Here is a 22,998-nt window from a genome sequence, read left to right on the forward strand (position 1 = left end):
CGGAGCGACGTTTACGTCAGTAGAATCCTGAAGTAACCAGGAAGTGGCTGCTAAACTCATCCAGCAGAGGATCATGAGCAGCTGAGACTCGGGGTTTTCGACAGGTCGGTTACATTTTTGCCCAGTAAAGACTAAGCTAGAACTACGAAACATACCCGTATTGTGCTAGCTGCTGGACTGTCTTAAATTGTACACCTCAGTAGCTGGCCATTATTGTAAAAAAAAATTTAAATAAAAAATACTTTAGCATGAGTGCACTAGCGAATAGCGTGAAACCAGAAAGGTAACGTGGCTTTTGCGGGGCGTTGAGATGACTTCATACTACTGAACGTGCCTGTGACAGCTCATTGAACTGTCGAAACTTTGCTCGTAAGCTGAGTTAAAATGGTACATTTCTCGGTGGAATACTTTTGCTCTCTTGTGCCACCTTATACCAATGCTATGGTGATGTTAGCAAGACTGCTTTCTTAGCCCACGAGGACGTTGAGTTATTGTGTGGTTTAAGATTTCCCCCTGACTAATTATACACTGCATATACCAAAAATAGTTTTATTGATAGGTGTTCCCGGGTGCTATTTAGACACACAAAGCACAAATCCGGTGCAGCCTGATACACCAAGCCAGTTTTGAGTAAAATACATTCTTCTTGCTCACTTTGCTTATTATGTAGACTTTAAGATTTATGTGTAAATACGATTTCTACCGTCAACAGATTTACACAGATTGTGGCATACTGAGAAATCAAAATCTGTGCCTCCACTCTATCTTTGACAAAGAGAGATGAAACTACTTCCCCATATTTGAGATTGTCCGGCAGGTGTAAAATAAAACGCGAGATGTTATACTGCAAACTCTACAGCCAGAAAAGACTGCTGTAATCGGTCTGCCCGGTTACCTTTCGTGAGGAAAGACCACAGCCCTCCATATTCACAAGACTGATCAGTTTTGTAAATGTAAACACTTCACGTTTAAACACACACTGTCTTATAGAAAGGGGGTACTTTTACAGCCAGAAACGCCTACTACAGTAATGAAACATCATCTGAGTCGTGTGCAAGGTGAAAGATTTGAAAACCTGCTGTGCACCATAAAGAAGAGATGTGTGAAAGCAGGAAGGGTTGGGGTCAGATGGCTTACATGCAGAAGCTGAAACTGTAAATTAACAAAAAAATTATACTTCCTGCACGGCTTCATATTCCTGTGACGTTTGGGTGCCATTTTCTCTGTAGCGACACCTTGTGTTTCAGTTGAAAACTGCAGTTTTTCCAGCACCTCTGAGGTGCCTGTATTAAACGGCGATAGCACTGCGTTGACATCACAATTCGGTCCATTCGCCGTCTTGACTAAAACGAATCCACGATCGGGACACCGGCTGCTTGGCTGCCGTTTGCACAGGAGAATGAGAGCACTGCGTCGCAGCGTAAGAATCTTGTCTCATCTGTGAAACATGGCGGTGGTAGTATCATGGTATTTCCATCATTGACAAAAGGTTGAATTCTGAACTGTACCATCACATTCTGGTGGATGATGTCAGGACATCTTTGTGGAAGTCCAGAACACGGACTCTTTTGCCTAAGAATGGGCTGAAATGAGTGCCCAACTGATCAATAGTTGCTCTAAAAATGAGTCGCTGTTGTTGTTTCTTGATTGAGTCTTGATCAAGGTTTGTTTACTGTTTACTATATTGTTTTCCTCAGTGAATGTATGACTAAGCATAATTGTTTTAGTCAGTTGATTTAGGTCCCGTCCATTTGCTTCTAAAAGTTTTATGAAGATATTATAGAGAAATATAGAGACAAATGGTTCTCTAGCTTTCAGGAACCACCGTATAATAGCTTGTTACAGTGAGGGTACAAATTCATGATGCTGGAAAGAAATTGAAGTTCAGAAATGTCAAACCACTTTTGAGGCAATTTAGGAACATTGTGTCGCCGTGTACCTTGTCCAGCAGAGAGCATAGAGTGGCTGATTTTTCAAAAGTAAAATATCTGAATGCGCCTCTTGACACAATAAGGGAAAAAAAGCACCCCCCCCAACATCTACATTTAGATTATGACTGTGTGTATGTACAAAAAGAAGTAGTATAAAAGAAGACTCTTATTTTTGAATCAGAGAAGATGAGGAATAAACTGCTTTTGACAACCTTTTAACTAGAGAAGGTAGACACATTGACTTTTGATTCTTTTTCAAAATGATTAGAAACGCTGTGTGAATGTTGACGAAATAAAGCTTAACATTATCCACGGGGGTGGAATGATGCGTTTCAGGCATATGGGAACGTGACAGACAGCTGGTTGTGCTGGAGAAGGCATCAACAGCACACTGCATGAATTGAAGTTGAATATGAAGCTGTGAAGCAGTTGTAGCTAAACTTCTATTAAACTTTACTTTTTTTTTTTTTCTCCAAAGAGACTGCCTAGCTTATACCAGCTAGACACAGAGATATATATTGTCTATAAAACTCACATCCTCCAAAGTTCACTAAAAGAAATCCTTACAAGAGAGTAGCAGCGTCTTTTGAAAATATGAAAACTGTATTGAAACGTGAAAAATGTTCCGTAGTGTCCTTGATGGGCACTTCAATATCAGGCTTTTTGATGAAATGCATCTTTCTTCTCTCGTTCCCATCTTCAGGAGGGCAGGATGGGCAGGCAGAGGAAGAGGGTGGTGACGGGTGAAGCTGCACCCCTACCAAGGAAAGATGAGAAGCCCTCTGCGTTTCACCGCAAGGAGAAGAAAAAGAAAGCTGATATTGGAAAAGTGTTCATCAACATCTCGATTGGCCTCTGCATATTCAGCCTCATCTGGTTCTTTTATGCAATATATATGCGATCCAGTCTGGCTAAGCGAGTGGTGACTCTCCACCCGTCACCTCGTGTCCTGGATGCTAATAGTAGCAGTGCAAAGGTTTCCCCAGAGAGGTTCTGGGGCTCATACAGGCCTCAGGTATACTTTGGCATGAAAACAAGGAGTCCAAAGTCCATTGTGACAGGTAGGTTCAAATTCACTATATAACCTTTTAAACCCTACTGATGTGGTGATTCGTTGTTGCCTTTTAATTCCCACCTAATTGCAACTCATTCATTCACTTTTTTTCAAATCTTGCAAAGATCCCAAAGTTTCTTAAGACCCCAAATATGTCGTGCTGACTTTTAGGGAATAATAAATCAAATGCATTGTGTGTGTATTATATTTTCATTGTAGGGAACAGCAAATGTATGAAAAGCATGACATGCTGGGTTTGAACATATTTCCCTGATTGTCAACACTACAATACAAAAGCTTCAATAAAATAAAAACAAGCCAGTACCATAAATACATATGATGATGTCATAATTAATGATGAGGAAACTGGATGTCCAGGGTTGGATTGTATTCCATATAACAATGACAGTCTTGAGATTTATTTAGACAACTGAATTAGGGGGAGAAAAAAAGTTGATTTCCTGAGACTTTGAGCGCTCATTAGGGAATTGATTCAAAGAGGAATTGGCTGAGCACCGTACCATCATCAAAGCAAAACTATGTTTTTATTTATCTTTTTCACAGAACTCTTTAATGGTTTTGTTTTTCTTCCTTTTCATTTCAATATTGAATCAATTATTCAACACCCAGATGTCTTGTTTTTAGCAAGGGAACAGATAAAGCAACAGAGTCATGGTTTTTGCAAATTCTTCTGCCAGTTGCATGAGGTGATGTGTTTTAGCAGATGTAGCGGGACTGGCATGCGATCTGGCTAAGCTGACCAGCTAAATTAAAAACCAAACAAACAAATAAAACAACTCCAGTGGTCGGGGCCTGAACGTCAACCCTGAGATTGGTAAATAAGCAGCCCGGGGGCCTGAGTCACAGGCACAGAGATGCTGATCTATTCTTTCTTTTCAATACATGATCATCAAGAGATCATCAGCAGTTGCCTAATAACATAGCAACCAATCACAGCAGAGCACAGCATACAAAAGTCCAAATGTAACAACAGGTCAGGGGTTTTTACTGTTTGCTTTATTCTCTTATATAAAGGTACAAGCCTCAAATTGCAGCTTCGGCCATAACACACATCCCTCGTGCTTCAAAGTCCCTGTTCAAGCATTCCTCACTTGTATAAAACCAGGCTTTCAATTTATTGTATTCTATTTAAACGATGCCCAGGGACGTTAAGTATGAACAGAAACGTCAATTCTCAAAGAAATAATTTGGGCAGATGTCTGTTACAGATGGCGTATGTAGCCATGGCTTTTATCTGGAACTGTCTGCAAGTCATTTTTGCCCCATAGTTGGCAGCATACTTCTCCAACTACTGTATCGGCGCATCTGCTTATAAATGGATTCAGTTTCTTTCATTTGAATCCTTCTGCAGGAATGATGTGGATGCGTCAGTTCTCTGACTTGGACGTGAACCTAAGGCACACTTGTGAGCAGGGGGATCATTTGCAAGGCTATGGCTGGCTGATGCATGATGGACTCACCTTTGGCGTCCAAGAAATCCAAGATAATGACTTCACACTAACCACAGAGTTTGTTAAGAGGACGGGAGGGGATCATGGAGGAGACTGGACCTGGAGGATCACAGCCAAACAGCATGTGAGCTCCAGCTGTGTTCGCTTGCATGTGCACATGCTCCCTCACGTGAACAAAATGATTACAAGTTACCTATTTAACATGTATTTCTGAAGATGACAGGAAGCTTATTTTATTTGTTTATTTTCCCATCTTTACCCACCAGAGCAATGCCCCCCAAGCACCAGTCATATCCTTGATGTTTTACGCAGCAGCAGACACACAGGGCTCACTGCAGGCTCACGTGGAGGAGAAAAATCGCCTCGCTTCTATAAGTGGTTTCTCAGAGGAGCTCGGAAACTTTAAGATCACCTTCAGAAAACCTGTTACTGGGGAGTTCTCCAGCGCTAAATATGCCAGGTAAAAGAATGAATACAGAAGCGTACAAGACCAAGGACAAGGCAGCTGGAAGGAATATAGTACAATGACCGTCGGTGCTCAGTGTTCCGTGTTAAAGATAAGAAGATAAGAAAACCCGCATTAGACATGTACAAAGCCGTAAGATCATTTAATCGTTGATTAAATCCTATTTTGATTATTTGATAAGTTGCATACATTTTGCTATCAATGAGGGATGTTAAACCTTGATAGAGTATTGCACCCATGGATAGTAGCCATTTAAACCCAAGTGTATGATATAATCTGTGCATAAAAAGATGTATATGTAAAGTCATACAGAAAATCATTTACCTCAGAAAATCTTTGAATTAGGCTTTTTTTAGATGATGTGCAGAGTTTTTTTGTTTTGTTTTAAACACTAGGTGGTAGCAGAAGATCATGATAAGGAATATAAAGCCAAAGAAAAGCACAAGCTGTGGGCTCAGTCCTTCTGAAATGGTACAGATATTTAATCAGTGAAGGCTTCTATTCATTTACAAAAAGAGCTGTCCCTTTTTTTATTATTATTATTATAATAAAGTGGTTCAGGCCTATGCCAGCTTTCTTTTAGTAACATTTACAGGGAGTACCAGTGAAGCCTGTTGTTCCTGAGGGCCAGAGCAGACCAGCATAGCAGATACAACAGAAAATAAATGAATAGAAAGGGACAGTATGCACTGGTGGAAATGACAAGAACAGTGTGAATTGTTATTCTGGTTTATTTTGGCAAGATGGAGGTTGTAGAGCAAGACAGCTGTGTGTTTACTGCGGTCAGTTGCTCGACCTCTGAGTCATCGGTACAACGGGAGACAACAAAAGCTAAGCTTCTGTGAGATGAGGCCACCCATGCACAGTTAGGATCACATGTATATCAGCTGCCGATTACAAACCAATCTTTAAATTATCTAATTTGAAAGAAAGAAAAGAAAGAAAAAAAAAAAGGTAATTGATTTGAGTTTCTCATTTTTCAGTTACAACTACCTTCAGACGGTCTCTCCGGGCTTGGAGAAGCTGACCAACATTGTGAAGCTCAGTCTGAACCGCAGGTTTGTCTACAACCTTCCTTCTGGTGAGAAAAGGTATTACATTGCTGTTGACACCTACAAGCCTCCTCACCAGCAAAGCCAACAGAAACCTGATGACACGAGGCAAGAAAGTGACTTTGTGGTTCACCAGGTGACTGTTCAAGCACCCTTCCAGATTGAAGTTCTTTTTGAGTCCGGGAGCTCCTATAATCGTCCCAACCAACTTGCGGACTCTATCATGACCGAGGAGCTGGAGAAGAGAAAATCTGAGTTTCATGCAAAGTTTGAGAAGATTTTTGGGCTTGAGAGCAAAGGTTTTAGCCAGGGACACATCACATTTGCCAAAGCAGCTCTCAGCAACATATTGGGTGGAATGGGTTACTTCTATGGCGAGTCAGTGGTGCAGTCGGTCTACAACGAATACCCGCTCCTGTACCCTGAAGGGGCTTTATACACTGCTGTCCCATCACGCTCGTTTTTTCCCAGAGGCTTCCTCTGGGATGAAGGCTTTCACCAGTTGCTGCTGAGCAAGTGGGATCCACAGGTGACGAGGGAGGCTATTGCCCACTGGATCGACCTAATGAATATGGAGGGCTGGATTCCCCGGGAGCAAATTCTTGGAGACGAGGCTCGCAGCAAAGTCCCAGCTGAATTTATCGTTCAGCGGAACGAGAATGCAAACCCGCCCACTCTCTTCCTGGCTCTACAGGAACTGATTGAACAGCTCTCTTCAAATCCAGACGAGGCAGCGACGCAACCAACCCTGCCTTTCCTCCGGCGGCTTTTCCCCAGACTCAAAACCTGGTTCGAGTGGTACAACACCACACAGACGGGACCCCGATCCAATTCTTACCGCTGGCGTGGGCGCGACAAGGACACCAATCTGTTCCTCAATCCCAAAACCTTAACCTCCGGGCTGGATGACTACCCACGAGCCTCGCACCCCTCAGCAGATGAACGGCACGTGGATTTACACTGCTGGATGGCCTTGTCCTCGGGCATCATGGCTAGCATAGCCCAGCTTTTAGGCGAGCCCCATCAGGACTACAAACTCTCCCATGATGTGCTCAGTGACAACACCCTGCTTGATGAGCTCCACTGGTCAGAGCAACTCCGAGCTTTCAGTGACTATGGCAACCACACACAATCTGTGTCCTTGCAGCGGGAGAAGGTGTACGTACCTCCCGGACAACCTCGCCATCAGTTCCCTGTGGCCCGCCTCGTCCGCTCCGTCCACAGGGCCCCTAAGCTGCAGTACGTGAACGCTTTGGGTTACGTCAGCTTGTTCCCCTTTATACTGCAAATCCTCCAGCCAGACTCGGCCAAACTGGAGCACATATTTCGAGACATGAGAGACTCCAAAAAGCTGTGGACACCCTATGGCCTGCGTTCCCTGTCCAAGGCCGATCCTCTGTATATGCAGCGAAATACAGAACACGATGCCCCCTACTGGAGGGGACCAATATGGATTAACATCAATTACTTGGCAGTCAGAGCCCTCCACCACTACAGCAACGCAAAAGGGCCGTACCAAGAGAAGGCAGCTGCTCTTTATGAGGAACTCAGGACCAACATTATCAATAATGTTTATAAACAGTATGTTGAAACAGGGTATATATGGGAACAGTACAATGACAGCACTGGCAAGGGCCAAGGAAGCCACCCTTTCACCGGCTGGTCTGCCCTGACAGTATTAATGATGGCTGAGCAGTACTGATACTGCTGATTTGATCTAATTGCTACTTAAGATAATGACCTTTATTTGAGTGAACGTGAGCAAAGCAACTTGTACTTTTAACGTATAGAAAATGAAAATGTCTGGCGAGGTGTACTGAGAATATCCAGGTGAATTGCATCTCCTTTCATCGCATGTTCTCACGAGCCCTTTAATTAGACTGTCTTCACACGGTGTGCTCTGTAAAGGGTCATTTCAAAGAAGTGTGAGAGCAGTTTTCCTGTCTTTGCTTTATGATGAGACAAGTTCTGTGTGCTACTGCGGTTACGCGCTGTGTTTTACCTGATGGGAAAAGAAACACCTGCTCCTTTTTCTTCATCACCCTTCAACGCAGAAATCGAAGAGGTCTTTATAAGGCAGGTTTACTCGGCCAAAGGAGCATTTATGCTTGCAGATTAAATTGGGATACAGTTGAATGGGAATCGGGTGACTACAGTTTTTTGGGGGTTATTATTCAAGTTGTGCTTTCACTTGACAAATAAGAGCCTCTATCTGTAATTGTGCCATTTTTGTCATTGATCTTTAATGGTTTTTATGGTCTTAATGATTGATCATTTTGATATGTGATTGTTCAGTTGTTCTGAGAAAGTTGTTCCGTCCTGCTGCACTTTCCTTAAATCGCCGCTTTGAAGGGCAGACGTGTTGATTTGTCTCGCAGGGAAAACAATGACTGTTAAATCTGATGTTGTTTTGTCAAAAACAATAAATGGTTTAAATACTTTCTTTTTTTTTCTTGTCAAACTGCATTTTTGTCTGCTGTGTTATCAGTGTATTTATTTAGTTTAGTCTTTTTCTCCACCTTTAATCTCTGAAAATAATAATCTGTTTCTAACGAGCAGTTGTAGATGATGGCCCGCTTGAGTATCTTAGGAAATAAAGCCGAGTTGTGTATCGTTTCAAAAATAGAACTAATTTGACTTAAAGCAGCTTTAATTTGAAATGCACGATGGAACCAAGTCAAAAAACGAGCGTGATGGAGCCGATCGGCATTGCCGTCAGTTGCTCTGTGCGACACCACATGCAGAAAGGGAAGTCACTGAGTTTCTTAATGTGTGCACACTTGCAGTTACTCCCAACCAGGGCCTGTTTAACTTTAATCTTCATACCCCTCCAGTAACGAGGACTGCATGTTATTTGCTATCTGAAAGTGAACATTATCACGAAAATAGATGCAATCAAGCCGAATGACTATTTGCATGAAAAGTCTGTTTTGAGGACAATTTAAAGTATTAACTTTGCTGTTAGACGTAGCCTCAAAACAGACTATTTACGCAAAAGCAAACAGCAACTCGGACGCTGTGACCTTAAGTGCAGCAGCCTGATAATATTTCCTTTTTCAAATGGCACATTGAAGGCCTCTAGCTGACGTCAATTTATTATTTTTTTTTCCTCTTCCTAACATGGTTTCCATGGAGCACGGTTGTTGTGAGGGTTTGGTACTTAATTACCCCACATCAAAAGGCATGAATTACACTGATGTCAAATTCTTTTCACTCCTTGACATGTACTGGCGCACATTCACAGACTGGGTCGCACAGTGGCGATGTTCTTGTTAATACTTTGCCAACAATTATAAAACACTGGAACTCGGAATACTGACACTGGCAGTCGGTTTATGTTCACGACCACTGGGTTCCAGCATCTAGACTTTCATGAATCCTTTGAATGGACTGAATGTGCAGTTGTATAGTTGAAAGCTTAGCATGGTGCTGTAAGGTTGCACGGCTAAAAATAGCACCTCTATCAGTTAGCAGAACAGGAGGCAGGCTGTGAAGCTGCACGTTGGTAGTTTTGCCAAATGTCTTGTATTCTCCAATACCAGATTTCCCGTGCACAACAAAATGCGGATTGCTATTATTACCAAAACATAATTAGACTGGTTGTTAAAGCCTTTTCACAGCTTCAGAAAGATTTGAAATAATTTTCTTTAAAATTGACATTATTCTTTGGACTGAATGGTGTTCATAGATCCCCAGAATCTGGCCTATGTTGTACCAGTGCGAAACAAGACTCAAGCTCATCATTTGACCCTTTAACCTGCTCACGCAGAGCAAAGTATCAAGGGATTTTGGACACGGATGAACCATATCCTCTGCCTTTTGTTGCTTCTCTCAGAGGAAATGGATTCCACGTCCCCTCAATGCAACTACAGTCGAAAATGCATTTATTTCTTTGAAGAGTGGACAGTCTGTGTGACTAAAGCACTTACTGCGCAATCCATCCCCCTCACCCAAGACCCTTTTTTCACAGTGAGATGGGATAATAGCCAAACAGCATCAGAGCTAACTAATGTGACTGCATAATAAACAGATGAGTCAGTATTCATTTGAATATCATGTCATCCTATCCCAACCACATCAGAGCTTCTCTATGGGAAATATTTTGTGATTGCCTACCAGTGATTAGGAATAAATACAGTTTTTCCAAAATGCTGCTCCTCAGTGTTAAGAGTTATATATATATATATATATATATATATATATATGTATATATGTATATATATGTATATCAAAGAAACCACCATACATGTGCAGAGTAATTATAAAGTTGTCTTATAGTCTCTCGCCAGCCTACAGCACTGACTGCTGTATTGAATGTAATTACTGGGAAGGTGTGCTAGAGGGAGCTAATTAATAAGGCATTTGTGAGTGGAAAAGTGGCTTTTTCAATACAGCTTAGCTATCATTTTACTTACAATGGAGAGCTACTTAGAATTAAAGCAGTATAAGTGGATAATTATGCTAATGGCTCAATTTGGATTTAAGATAGGTTGGCAGGCTGTATTTCTGCACGATACACCCTTTACAGTGGCTCTCGCACAGCTTTTGTGCGTATGTGGGCTTGTATGGTCGTATTTTGCTCACTCTAGATGTCAGATGTTTTTGTCCTGGGGCCACATGATCATCATGTGTGTGCATGTGTGTGTGTGTGAGCGCGTTGTCCTCTGACACAACTTTTCGCCTCCCCTTCTCGTAATCGAGACTTCTGGGCCAACCTGAGCGTCTTGTGACGTGTTTTTACTTTCTTTTTCTATGTGTATTCCTCGAGCCTCGTGGCTACACGCTATGTAATGGGTCAGTTTCCATGAGATCACTGCCTGCAATGCTGTTTGTGGAACTCCAGCTTTGACATCACTGACCCCACAGCACAGCGCAACGGTGCTTATTCTCACACACATAAAAACAGCAAGCCTTCCTCTCTATCTAATACAGTTGCCGCAAGCAGTATGATCCACACTGTGCTAATTGCTGTTTATACTTACACTGCTGTGAAATCTGCTCCAGGATCCAACATCTCCAGTTCTGTGTACCCTGTCTTTGCCCCCTAGAAGCTTATTGTTTAGTACCAAACTTGCCTCAGCCAACATAGGTCTATGTATGTTATGTAAGGCCCACTATAAATAGGTTCACCCGGGATCTTTTGTCTTTACCTGATTCGCTCGTAGCCCAACAGTTTTTATTTCTGGAGAGAGCTGTGGAAGCTAGTGCAATGTAGAGCTGGCCGTTTCCATAGTTACTTTTGTTAGATGCGAGCTCTTAACATTCTTCATCTGTTTCCTCACATGTCTACTGTTGGCTGTTTGTTTGATTCAGTTTCCATTGCATGTTTGCTTAATGAGTGCGTTTACATCAATAAGGCAGTGATGGAAACAATGCTTTCTCATGAATGACACATCTTTTCCCGAACTATGTGGTGTCGATGACAGAAAGAGCAACGCATAAAAAATCTGTGTTGGAGAAGACGAGTCAGAGACCGTAGTATGGAGATCTATCAACCTGTGGTGGTCAAAAGCACATTCATTTAGTCACGTGTTGTATGTTAAGGATTTTGCATCCAGTGTATGATGTCGGGCTTCACACTAAAGGGATTGCTGATCTATCTATATCTATCTGATCTATCTATATCAAGTAACCTGGATATTTGCGTTTTGACTCCACTGTAATTTGGTGTAGCACCAGTTCTCCGAGCGTGGTGGAATTATTCGGTTTGGATCAGTTGTGCAAACACTAAAGCCGCAAAATATGATATATTGGTGTTGTTTTCTGTGGATTTCTCCTCCAAATGTGCTGTCAGTTAGGTAACACCAGGTGCGGCAGCTGGATCAGTCCCAGGAATTGGACTGTCAGAGTGCTGCGAGAATTAATCCAACAGGAGAAGAGGCCAAAGTGGGAGCCGTGCAGTGTGTGTGTGTGTGTGTGTGTGGAGGAGTCTGGGGGCATGGTTAAAGAAACACTGGGGCATTCCGCAATCACGATCAGAGAGATGAATATGATTCTCACCCATCCCTGTTGTAGAACCAAAGAGTACAGGCGGCCGGGGACCAAAGTGGGCGAGTGTGAAAGTATTTTTGGATCACACGGGAAACCTGCCACACCAGCAGCAGCAGCAGCAACAGCAGCAGCAGCATCGGGGCCTGGTACCGGGCTTCCCTAACCCACTCCCACTCTCAGAGGAAGAGCAGAAGAGAGGTGTTCCTTCAATAGAAGAACCACGCTTCCGCTGCTTTTATTTTTCTTATTCGTGCTATTTTCCTTTCAATTGCCGGTGTTTGAATGATGATGTAGTATATATAACCATGCAGAGCCCAACATGACAGAGAGAGGGAGAGAGGGAGAGAAAATAACGAACTTGGCAGCTGAGGCGAGTATCCTGTATTTATAGAAAGTCGTGTTTCCGGCAGAGGTTTCTGCGGTTTTAGCACTCCCAATCCATTTTAGCGGTGTCTTACGGGCCCTATTGTGCTCAGGTTTAGACTGAAGATGTTCCCTCATCTTACGCCTTGGGGGGGAGATTTGACTGTGAGACATGTCAGAATGTGTTTTGAGGGAGGCAGATGGATTCCTCCGGCTCTGTTCAGGCCTGGCTTTCGTTGGCTTGAGCCAAAAAATGTACTTTGCAATACATTAGTTAAAAGTACAACACAGCACTGGAGGCTAAATGTAAATGTGTGTACTGTGTGATATATATTCATTTCATTACTTTGTGGATGCTGGCAACTTGGCTGTAGCCTACCTTTTTTTCCATCAAATTTTTTTCCCTATTATTTGTCTTGTAGATCCAGTACAGTATTTTGTGCATTATCTCTCTGGATCATGGTGGGTTTGAAGTACTTTTTTTATTTTGAAACAGCAACGACAGCCTCTGCATCTCAGTGGATTTTCTGGTATGGATCACGTTCTTCTATTATTTACTCTCAAACAGTGTGGGCTGCATAGTTGGTTGACATTATGCCAAAGGAATTGAGATATTCAGTAACTACAGCGCAACAACTTAATTTTGAAGTAATAACTACAAGTACAACACTTAAAGTCCAGTTTCCAGATCATTCTAGGTATCAAATAGTTTCAGACTGAGAAACTCAAACAACTCTAGAGCTGCACTTATTTGTATTGCAAATCTATGAAGGACAAACAAATGAAAGGCACCTACATATCTGTTTGTACTCAATGGGCTCAATTTGCAAAAGCAATAAAATGTATACTAAGGATAGTTTGATGATGGTTTGTATCTGGTACATGGAAGATGTTTCCCGTGTTAAAACTAATTTACACTGAAGAACAACTTTACAGGACAAAATACAACAAAAATATGAAACAGACTTTGCTGACAACCTGAATCTTATCTCACAGGCAGTTTATTTCATAGGGCAGTCGCTCCTTACTGCCTCTTCAACTCTATCAAGCACCCACCTGCAAGGAACAACTCCCACTCCCTGTCCAGGAGTGAACCTGAAAATAACATGGTCAGTGGGTTACATACGCGGTGTAATGAAAAGTATTCGCCTTTCATTGTGGTGCAAAGATTTCACCTCACCTCACCAGTCTTATGAAAGGAGCTGTCTCTGCAGATATTTTTGTCACATCATGTGTCCTGTTAACTGGCGACTCCAAATTCATTGTATGTGGATAGACTGGCTTAAGGTTTGCCAAACGTATTCATCACACACTCATGCAGTCATGTGAAAGTTTGTCCTCCTTCAATTTTAAGCTTTTAATTATATGATTGTCACTAATTGTGTGCACCTCTAAAAGCAGAAGTTTGAGCAGTTTTCTGATCTGGAGCATTTAGATGTGTAATACAATGTCAAGGAGGAAAGACATCAGCAATAATCCTGGAGAAACGGCTATTGCTGCACATCAATCTGGGAAAGATTATAAGGCCATTTCCAAACAATCTGGAGACCATCATTCTACACTGAGAAAGATTATTCATAGGTTAAAAACATTAAAGGCAATTGCCAATCTTCGTCCCACCAAGTTCAGCAATAGTCAAACCCAAGAGCTGCATCTCTACAGGCCTCATTTAGCATGATGAAAGTTAAAGTTCATGACTACAAACTAGAGGAGGACTGAACAAGTGTAACTTGTTTGAAAGGGTTGAAGGGGAAGTCTATTCTTTCTAAAAAGAACGTGGCAGCACAGCTTCGGTTTGCTACGTTACAGCTGAATAAACCACAAGACCACTGGAACAATGTCCTTTTTGCGCAGATGAGACCAAAGTGCACATGATTGACCATAATTCATGGCACCACATTTGTACAAACACCTCAGATGAACTGCCAAGCACAGTGGTGCTAGATAGATAGATTTGCAATTTGAGCTCTTTTAAAGTCAAGTTCCCTGTGTGTCACAGAAACTATCCATTCACTAGAAGAGCCAAGACATGCTTTTATGAAGGCTACGTTTCATCATCTTTCCATAGCCAACACTTTGAGTCTCCTTTTAAGTCGACATTATGTTAAAACACAGAAGCAACTTTGTATTGCTATACATTCTTTCTCTATTCAGCAACCCGTTCCCTAAGACAAAAGGAGCCCTTTGTCTCACAGTTTTCAAATTTGAGGGAATAAAACAAAGCCTTTCTTTTAACTTTCACAGGTATGGCGTTACCCGGCGCTATAATGTCAGTAAGTGCTAACATTACGTAAATCCATTACTTAGTCTCTGCGCTGTGGCATTTTATGGAGGAGAGAGGTTAGCCACACTGCAGTTATCATAACAGCATCCCATGATCTGAACTCTGTGTGATCAGATTGGTTTTAATAGACTCTGGATTACTTGGAGGCAGTTCCTCAAAGCTAAACATCTCTGGGGCTAGAATTAGAGTGCATGGCTGAGGTGAAAACCATTTGTTCCGGAGAATGTCACTGCTGCAATGAAAGAGCTTATATGCTATTATCACACCTTGCCTTAAAAAGAGATGACAGGGTAGCTACTTAGAGATCCTTCAAAACATTTTCTGCTGCTCAGTAGTGATGGAAATAACGTCAAATTTGAGAAGTTTATAATGAGCAGGCTGTTTATTATGGCTAATAATCTTTGTGTATTTGTGCTGCAGCAGACTTTGTATCTGTTCTTCAGTTAATCTTTCTTTAAAAAAAGGACCCCGATACCATTCAAATGGGCTAAGATCTGAGCTCACAGGAGCCATTTTAGCTCAGCTCAAGTTTTGAAACAAGTAGTCACTGTAGAGGTGTGAAGGGAAGTAAATTTCTCGTAACATTTTTGCCTGTGTGCACTTGTGAATCCTTGTTACCGGTTTCATGCTTATGTGAAAGGTCCATGTAGGAGAGATCTCGCCTCTTTTTCTTTGTAGCTTTAAAGCCTGAACAGGTGAAACTATATAGAGTTGAATGAAAGAAGAAGAGATTGGGGGAAATTCTGATGATTAAGTGTCCTGGTCCAGGTTTGGCTCAGGGTTTGGATATTTGTTGCACTCATCTTTCTTAATAAAGGATCAATTCCCAGAGATCCCTTCGTTAAATACACCTGTGCTATTCAATGCAATACAAAATCTGCTCTACCTTGAATTTTACTGCTATGTTGTAATGTTCAGTTTTCTTGACACTGTCACAGTGGTACTAATTCAGTTATATGCTTTCACAATAAGGTCATAGTTTCATTATAGAAAGAGATGTTTGTAATATCAAACAGCCCAGTCCCCCACCACTCTTCTTTGTGAACAGAGAGGACAAAAATGTACAAACAGCATTCAGAATAAAATGGACCAGTTCAACAACAGCAACAACTGTGTCCTCAACACAGCTGTATTTGATATTACATGCTTCTAACAATTTGACAAAGAGCTAAATATCATTAAATATGAATAAATATGACATTGTGTGGGGGTGGTGCAGTGGGTAGCACTGCCACATGATGACATGAAGGTTCTGGTTCCTAACATGCTGGTCAGCTGGAGGCTCTCTATATGGAGTTTGCAATGCTCTGCCTGTACCTGGCTTGTCTTGTCCAAAGGCATGCACTGGAGGTTATTCTAAATTTGCCATAAGTGTGACTGTGAGCACGGTTGTCCTGGCAACCTGTCCATGGTGTACCTCTTCTCTCGCTCAATGTCAGCTGGAACAGGACCCCCCCCCCCCTCCCCTTCCCCTTCCCAATTATGATTATCTTCAGGACAAAGTGGATATAGCTTAAAAAAAAACTTAATCTGGTGACCATTTAGATTGATTTGGTGTCTGCTGATAATACCAGCCCTCAGGCTGAACACTACCGGTAGTGGGAGAAGTTTTCACTTTAATGTAATGAAGAATGATACTACATAAACACTCCGTATAAAAGCCCTTCATCAGAATTTAATTTACACAGAATATTAGCAATTAAATCTAGCTTCACAGGAGGAATAAAACTCAGCTCAGAGTCATAATACTTTATGATTATTGTAACATCTCATGATGATATTTGATGTGTTGGATGAAAACTATTACTATGCGGCAGATTTTCTAAACTAATCATATGATTTGGGGAAAAATGCTCATTTGAAAGTAGTTTGCAAAAAAAAATAAAATAAAATAAAATAGAATAAGAAATATCTAATGATAGCATAAATAGTAGCAAACTGAAATTGAAGTGTCCAGCAGGGTTGGCTGGAGCTTTGATCTTTACATAAATCTGTCAACAGGGAGTGCATCAAAAAGAAAAAAATAATCCTCAAATCAACCTATTATAAGTCTTAGCATGTTACAAGGATATTGTAGTATGATGCTCAAACCACTGCTAAAGTTGTCTAAACAGGATCCCTTTGCCCTTTTTTTTTCTATAGAAACAAAACGCTCCACTGAATGAAAGGAAAATCATTGAGTTGGTTTTGTATTCGTGGCTATAATTTTCCCCAGACGTCTGTGGTGTGATTGTACTGAATTAATGCAGAATAATGCAGCTCAGCTGAGTACAGAAGCACAGTAACCATTCAGTGTGAGATAAAAAGAAAAGGGCCTGTGTCCTTCTGGTTCACGTGTGATTACAAGGCTGAATGCGGCACCATCGCTATCCATGGTGCTGAACCTCCAGCCGGTGCCAGAGGTCTGCTGCAGACATCAACGTCCTATGAAAGAGTATCGACTTTTTGTAATAGGAAGTGTGGCCACGGAGTGCACCCAGCAACAGATGCGAAATAGAAAGAAAAAAAAATGCTTTGGGGGTTGAAATGTCATGTGAACAGTTGGGTTCAACCACTGAACACCTCAGGGGTGTTATCGACTCCCTTCCATGCTTTTAAAGGCCAAGGGTTCGTTCGGACTGGGCTTTGCAGTTACTCGCCCTGATCGTGAAAGCAACAATTTCCAGCGGCACCTCGAGAGGAAATGAGAAAGTAAATCTAAGCGGTGGACTGACTGGAATAGTGCTGAAAAAAACAACTAGACCAGGCAGTGTGGCTGAGAAAATGGGCTGAATTGGAAATTGTTCCTACCTAGATTGTATTTGGCATTGAGTATTTTAAAGTACAAAATTATTTTTGTGTTCATTTATACACAAAGATACTTCGACGCATGCCAGCAAATTAAAGTAACTTCATGTTTTATTAAACACTTTTTAATGTGGTATTGTGCTATAACGTTTGTCTGAAATCATTGTATTGGTTTACCATACCCTTATTTACCCTTTATTTTTCCTTGAATCGTGAAGATAAACGTACTCCGTTATTATTTCAAGAGTAGTCCTTGAATTAGATTTTCCAAAAGTACCTTAGGTACTGTTTTATATATACATACATACATATATACATATATACATTTGTAGCACATCATATCATATTATATAGATCAGATTATATATATCATGTGGTGTTTTGTTTGCTGGCATTATAGACTTACAGTATGAACAATATTAGATGTTGTACCTGTAGAATATTAAAGGGTTGTAGTTTAGGTACAGGGTGACTTAAAAGCTTGGTTTTCATGGCTTGTAAGACATCAAAATATATTTTTGATTCAATTGCTCATTTGAGTTTAGTGGAACATTTGTGAAATGGTCCAAAAAAGTTATTTCAGAATTATACCTTTCTCGCGACATTCCCTGTATACTTCCTTAATTAGTGACTTTCGTGATCACTGGATAAAGCAGCTATGTCGTTTCAGTATGATGTTTTGATTGGCGGACAGTTGGAAATGCTGTAGACAGTAACACATTTTTCCCCGCTGTCTTCACTTTAAGGTGATTTTATTTGTAAATGACTAATCTTTCATGTAGAAAAATAGAAAGATTGTTAAAAGAAATACCAATCAACACTAGTCACCACTTGTTGCAACGTCAGACTCCATTTCTCCTGTATGGAGAGAAAGGAGGATATTTTTTGGGAGGGGCGGGGGAAGGGGACTCCGTCACATCCTCTGTCCATATATGGGCATGAAGTTTACACGCAGCGGGGAATCCTCTCACTGGAGCTGATGAATGGGGAGGAGGGCCGAGGGAGCTGCCAAAGTGTATATAAGGAGAGAAAGGGGAAGTCGCTGATGTGAAATCCACAGCAAGCAAATACCTACCGAGGAGCAGAGACGAAAAGGAATACCTTAAATTTTCTTCTTTTTAAAAAAGACACAAAAAAACATCCCTTTGACAAAGACCACTTTGGATCGTTTGTTGGAAACCATCAAAAGGGGGTTTGAAAGAAAAATCTCATCTGCATAATTTGTTTTTCCCTTTTCCCTTTTTTTTGCCACTGGAAGAAACGGACTTCTGAGTGTATCATTATGTTGAACAATATGGATTTGAATGCGAAAGATTCTTTTTACCCTCAGTTTGAGAATTGCAACACTTCTTCCTTGGGAATGGAAACCAGTGCGCGGAAAGACAACCAGGAGCTGTATGTCGATGCAGAGCGGGGGGTACCTGCCCAGTTTGGCCACGGTGAGTTGGCATGTTTGCACAGTCGATTAATCTGCATGCATGACTATATAGACATGTCGAATCGGAACACTGAAGGAGAGAGACAATGCTTTCTGTGCAGTTTGGTTTTATTTGAAAGAATCTCTGAGTCAAAATGCGCGTGAATGTTTATGTAACGCAGATGTGTTTTTCCTTCGTTTAAATTGCACTGTTTTGCGACAGTCGCGGTGACAAAGTTCTCTTATCTTCTAATTCAACAGAAGGAACTCCTGCAACCCTCAAAACCGAGGCGTCCAACTCGGAATTTGCTTTTAACCCCTGCGAGTGCCCAAAAGACACCTACACCCCCTCCTCGCTCGCCTACTCCGGCAGTTTCTATGTTGAGGCATCTCAGGGAGCGCCGTGCAGCACGGAGACACTTCTCAGTATGATCACTGAGATTGTTGGTATATCGACAGTGCCACTTTTAGAAGTGCATGAGAGCGGCAACAGTCGGGAAACTTATCCATCGCCTCTGGAGAGCAGTAACGGTAATTTCGGAGACTCCGGTGCCAAAAGGCAAACGTACACCTGCCCGGGACCTAACCATCATGTATATTCTCCAGATCAGACCTGCCCGAGATATACGGATGATCAGGCCGGTAGCCAGGCCCAAGACCCGTCCACTTCCCAGCTTAGCTTCGGCTCCTCCCGAACTCCAAACCAGAAGAAGGCTGAACCAAAGTCAGAAGCTGCTTCTTTCCCCGTCGTGATCAAGAACGAGTTTGAAAGCAGTTGCTACGAGTGGGGAACATTTAGTAAGTCTGACTGTTTGGAGACGAGTTTCCAGACAGAGACCTTTCCGATGTCAAGTGATTTTCCCCCTGACCAACAAATGGACGTGAAGGACCTTTTAGACACATTCCCCCCAATATGTCCCAACCCAGAGATGGAGTTTAAAGTGGAGGGGGGGATCAAGCAGGAGCCATGTTTCTCTGACACCTGTTCTCAGAGCTACTCTAGTCCCCTGTACAACAATTACCTCCCACCACCACCAATGGGCCTCTCCTCTAACCTGAAACCCTTCCCCGAGCCTCCACAGCCATCTAACCAGTGCGATACTTTGTACGCATCACCAGCTTTGCCGAGTACCATAGACTCCATTCTGTACTCTTCTTTGTTGCCTGATTCATTTTCACAAAGTTACACCAACCGTGTGACGAAACCCCCCAGGGCCAGAAAGAGCCCCGCTGCCTCTCACGGCTCAGCCAAAGAGAAACCCTTTACCTGCCCGATGGAGAGTTGCGACCGGCGCTTCTCCCGCTCGGACGAGCTCAACCGGCACATCCGCATCCACACGGGCCACAAACCTTTCCAGTGCCGCATCTGTTTGCGCAGTTTCAGCCGTAGTGATCACCTTACCACCCACACTAGGACTCACACGGGGGAGAAGCCGTTTTCCTGCGACGTGTGCGGCAAACGGTTCGCCCGCAGCGACGAGAGAAAACGGCATGGACGCGTACATCTGAAACAGAAGGAGAAAATGGAAATTAAGCCACAGGTGACCACCGGGACATGGCCATTCACTCTCCCCGAGGGGATTTGAAGACGAGGCTGTGTCCACACACTTATAGTAGGGCCTATTGGGATCTTTCCGTCTTGGAAGATAAGACAGCTGACTCCAAGTTGATGTCTGGGTTGGTTTTGCTTGGCAAACCAATAACCTCAGAGGTTTTGCTAGTATTAGCGTTTATGGGGAGCAGAGAGGGGGGAAGAGGACTGCTTCGGCCTTATTGCCTGTTGCTGCTGACTTTATGCAACCGCATATAAGTTGTAAAAGTCAGTAAACAGATCAACAATGACTTGTTGCTGTTACTTTCAGTGGAGCCCAACCTCTCTGCTCTGCACTGCATGACTGCTGTTCAGCACCTCTTCATCTGGACAGCTCCGACCTCCATTCGCCGCTGAGCATGGATGGATTGCACTTAAAGATTATTAATATCTCCATTTAAGATTCTTATTTTCTGCTTTTAGCATTCTTAGAGCAATGGTTTGGACTATGTTTCTTAAAATGCATGTTTATGTCAGTTTTTTTCCCTTTAACCGGAGTTTCAACCACTGTCAAGGTCCTCCTTCACTTCATTGTGGAGGTTTTTGACATGAATGTAGGCTAACACATTTATGGTTTTGACCATAAAGCTGTCCATCTTTGATCAATTTAGTGTTTGTTTATCTTCTTATCATTTTGCTGTCAGTGTTTTTGTCATTGGTCTTTGTGTTGTGTTACAATTGTTTGGATTATTACAGTTGTGAAAGATATATCATAAATGGGAAATAAATATATTTGTATCACTGTACTTCTTTGTATTTTTATAGATAACTGTATATTTTGCAATGATCATATTCTAGCGTCCTTTCTAAGGTGAAATGTATTATCAACCATAAACAATGTCATGGTTTTTCGAGGGCTATTGTTTGGTAACACAATATTTTAAATGTGACAATTTGATATTGAAAGAATTTTCGCACATCATCCCATTGCTCGTATGATGTGGGTTATTTCACTGAATGTTGATCTAGATTTAAAAGGGAATGTACTCTAGTTGAGGTACAGCTTTTTTGACAAAAAAATATTTTACAGTTTGTACAGAATTATGTTAAACCACGCTAGAAATTACTAGCAAATTATATAAACATTGCTTCTAAGTAATCAGGTAGCACACATTGCTGCGAGTTTCTGTAAACTTTACCTTGTGGATGAAAGACTTTTGACTTCCGGGATCTCTTTATGCTGAAATGTTCACTTTAGCAAAAATGAATTAATAAAAACGTTGGGTAAAATGATTACTGGATACTGAAAAAAAGGGAAAAAAAGTCATTTAACTCGCCTTAAGTTATATTAACTGTTGAAGTAAAGATTTTGTACATAGGCAGTTTCTACAATACTAAAATCAATATTGATGTTGTTATTTTTATGAAAAGTTTATGAATAAAATAAACATTTTCTGGAAGTTGCACATTTCTCGTGTATAATTTGGAACGATCAAACTGGCGATTTTCCTTTTCTCACTTCACCCAATCTGTGTGACACAGCACTGAGACCCCCCCATGGGAGCACCGAGATGAGTGTCACTTCCCAAAATACACATTATAACAGGCCACCTGTGGCACCGCACTGTAGCCCTAACATTAGACATCACAGTTTTGCCTATGACTCACAAGGCTCAGACACATTAAAGTGAATTCTTCAGGCTTCAAAGATTTTCTCTTGATCTAAGCGCATGGATGAACACCATGGTAATCTTGTTAAACAGAATTTTTCCCTGCCATGTCAGTGAGATGATCTGAAGCTTTCACTTCATTCATTCCTTTTGTTCATTCAATAATCCATATTTGACACAAAAAGGTTTTAATTTCCACTCATTTGTTCAAAATGAGTGATCTATCATCATCATTTATTTTCCCTTCGAAGGATGTGGAAAAATGAAGTCTCCATCTGTCAAAACTGCCCTTGTATTCTTGTAAATGCAGTTAATGATCTTTGTGCTTTCACACCTCTCCGCTCAACTAAGAAAAATGAATGAAAAAAAAATCGGCAGTGTGAGCCTTTGCTTAGTTTTCTGGTTAAAGCCTTTTTTTCAAAATCAGCAAACTTTGTACTGCATGCAGCTAGATTGGAAAGAAAATTGACTAACACTCATTTACCTCTAATTTGACAAAAAGATAACATTAGACTTGATTTTTCAACTTAAAGTGGGGTCCTCGTGTTGCTGTCTGTTGCGTGCATGGTTTTTCGAGTTGCCAAGATGTTTTGCCACTGTATACAGTGCAGACATGTATGTGAGGGACTCCGTGGTGATACGTAGGACATACATGTGCCCATGACGCAGTTGGCTGACAGAACAGTACATGTCTTGCCCACGGCAGTGCGTAAGTGTCAGCGTTGTCTAAAGCTGACAAACATACTGTACCAATGTGAAAATGCAAGCTGCCACATGGACGACTGTGAATAGTATGTACCCATCCACTCCTGTCTATCACTCATCGACTTGTACAATAGCTCAGAGCTCTACCAGCATCAACACACACTCCCTTATCTATGTTATTTCAGTGGCTAACATTGTCCAGCGCTGGATGGATGAGATTTTGAATTGCAGTGATGTGCAGTCACAGTGACCATTATCCACACACTTGAAGACTG

The 22,998-nt window shown here is 41.7% G+C and overlaps 2 protein-coding genes across 3 annotated transcripts; both read left to right on the forward strand.

Annotated features, from left to right (window-relative positions):
- Window positions 1-29: 29 nt before the first annotated feature.
- Window positions 30-8,417, forward strand: mogs (mannosyl-oligosaccharide glucosidase). Of its 2 annotated transcripts, none has more exons than XM_072385014.1 (5): window positions 30-108; window positions 2,638-2,992; window positions 4,358-4,581; window positions 4,724-4,917; window positions 5,907-8,417. In XM_072385014.1, the coding sequence occupies exons 2-5, from the start codon at window positions 2,644-2,646 to the stop codon at window positions 7,675-7,677; spliced, it is 2,538 nt and encodes an 845-aa protein (XP_072241115.1). In that variant the 5' UTR covers window positions 30-108; window positions 2,638-2,643; the 3' UTR covers window positions 7,678-8,417. The 2 variants fall into 2 exon arrangements, with proteins under 2 accessions (XP_072241115.1, XP_072241116.1); XM_072385015.1 differs by having other exon boundaries at window positions 30-104; window positions 2,635-2,992.
- A 10,049-nt stretch (window positions 8,418-18,466) lies between these two features.
- Window positions 18,467-21,725, forward strand: LOC140305055 (uncharacterized). The gene is made up of 2 exons (XM_072383833.1): window positions 18,467-18,839; window positions 19,079-21,725. Exons 1-2 carry the CDS (start codon window positions 18,683-18,685, stop codon window positions 20,401-20,403), a joined length of 1,482 nt encoding a protein of 493 aa, XP_072239934.1. The 5' UTR covers window positions 18,467-18,682; the 3' UTR covers window positions 20,404-21,725.
- The last annotated feature ends 1,273 nt before the right edge of the window (window positions 21,726-22,998 follow it).

Source organism: Leuresthes tenuis, unplaced genomic scaffold (assembly GCF_036924035.1).
Source record: "Leuresthes tenuis unplaced genomic scaffold, fLeuTen1.0.hap1 SCAF_4, whole genome shotgun sequence".
NCBI classification, from domain to species: Eukaryota; Metazoa; Chordata; class Actinopteri; order Atheriniformes; family Atherinopsidae; genus Leuresthes; species Leuresthes tenuis.

What these genes read in the sequence shown, in the direction of transcription:
- mogs (XM_072385014.1), top strand. Translation starts at nt 2,644, where the DNA reads ATGGGCAGGCAGAGGAAGAGGGTGGTGACGGGTGAAGCTGCACCCCTA. An exon ending in TCCAAAGTCCATTGTGACAG is followed by an intron (nt 2,993 to 4,357) that starts GTAGGTTCAAAT and finishes ATCCTTCTGCAG; the next exon opens with GAATGATGTGGATGCGTCAG. An exon ending in TCCAGCGCTAAATATGCCAG is followed by an intron (nt 4,918 to 5,906) that starts GTAAAAGAATGA and finishes CTCATTTTTCAG; the next exon opens with TTACAACTACCTTCAGACGG.
- LOC140305055 (XM_072383833.1), top strand. Translation starts at nt 18,683, where the DNA reads ATGTTGAACAATATGGATTTGAATGCGAAAGATTCTTTTTACCCTCAG. An exon ending in ACCTGCCCAGTTTGGCCACG is followed by an intron (nt 18,840 to 19,078) that starts GTGAGTTGGCAT and finishes CTAATTCAACAG; the next exon opens with AAGGAACTCCTGCAACCCTC.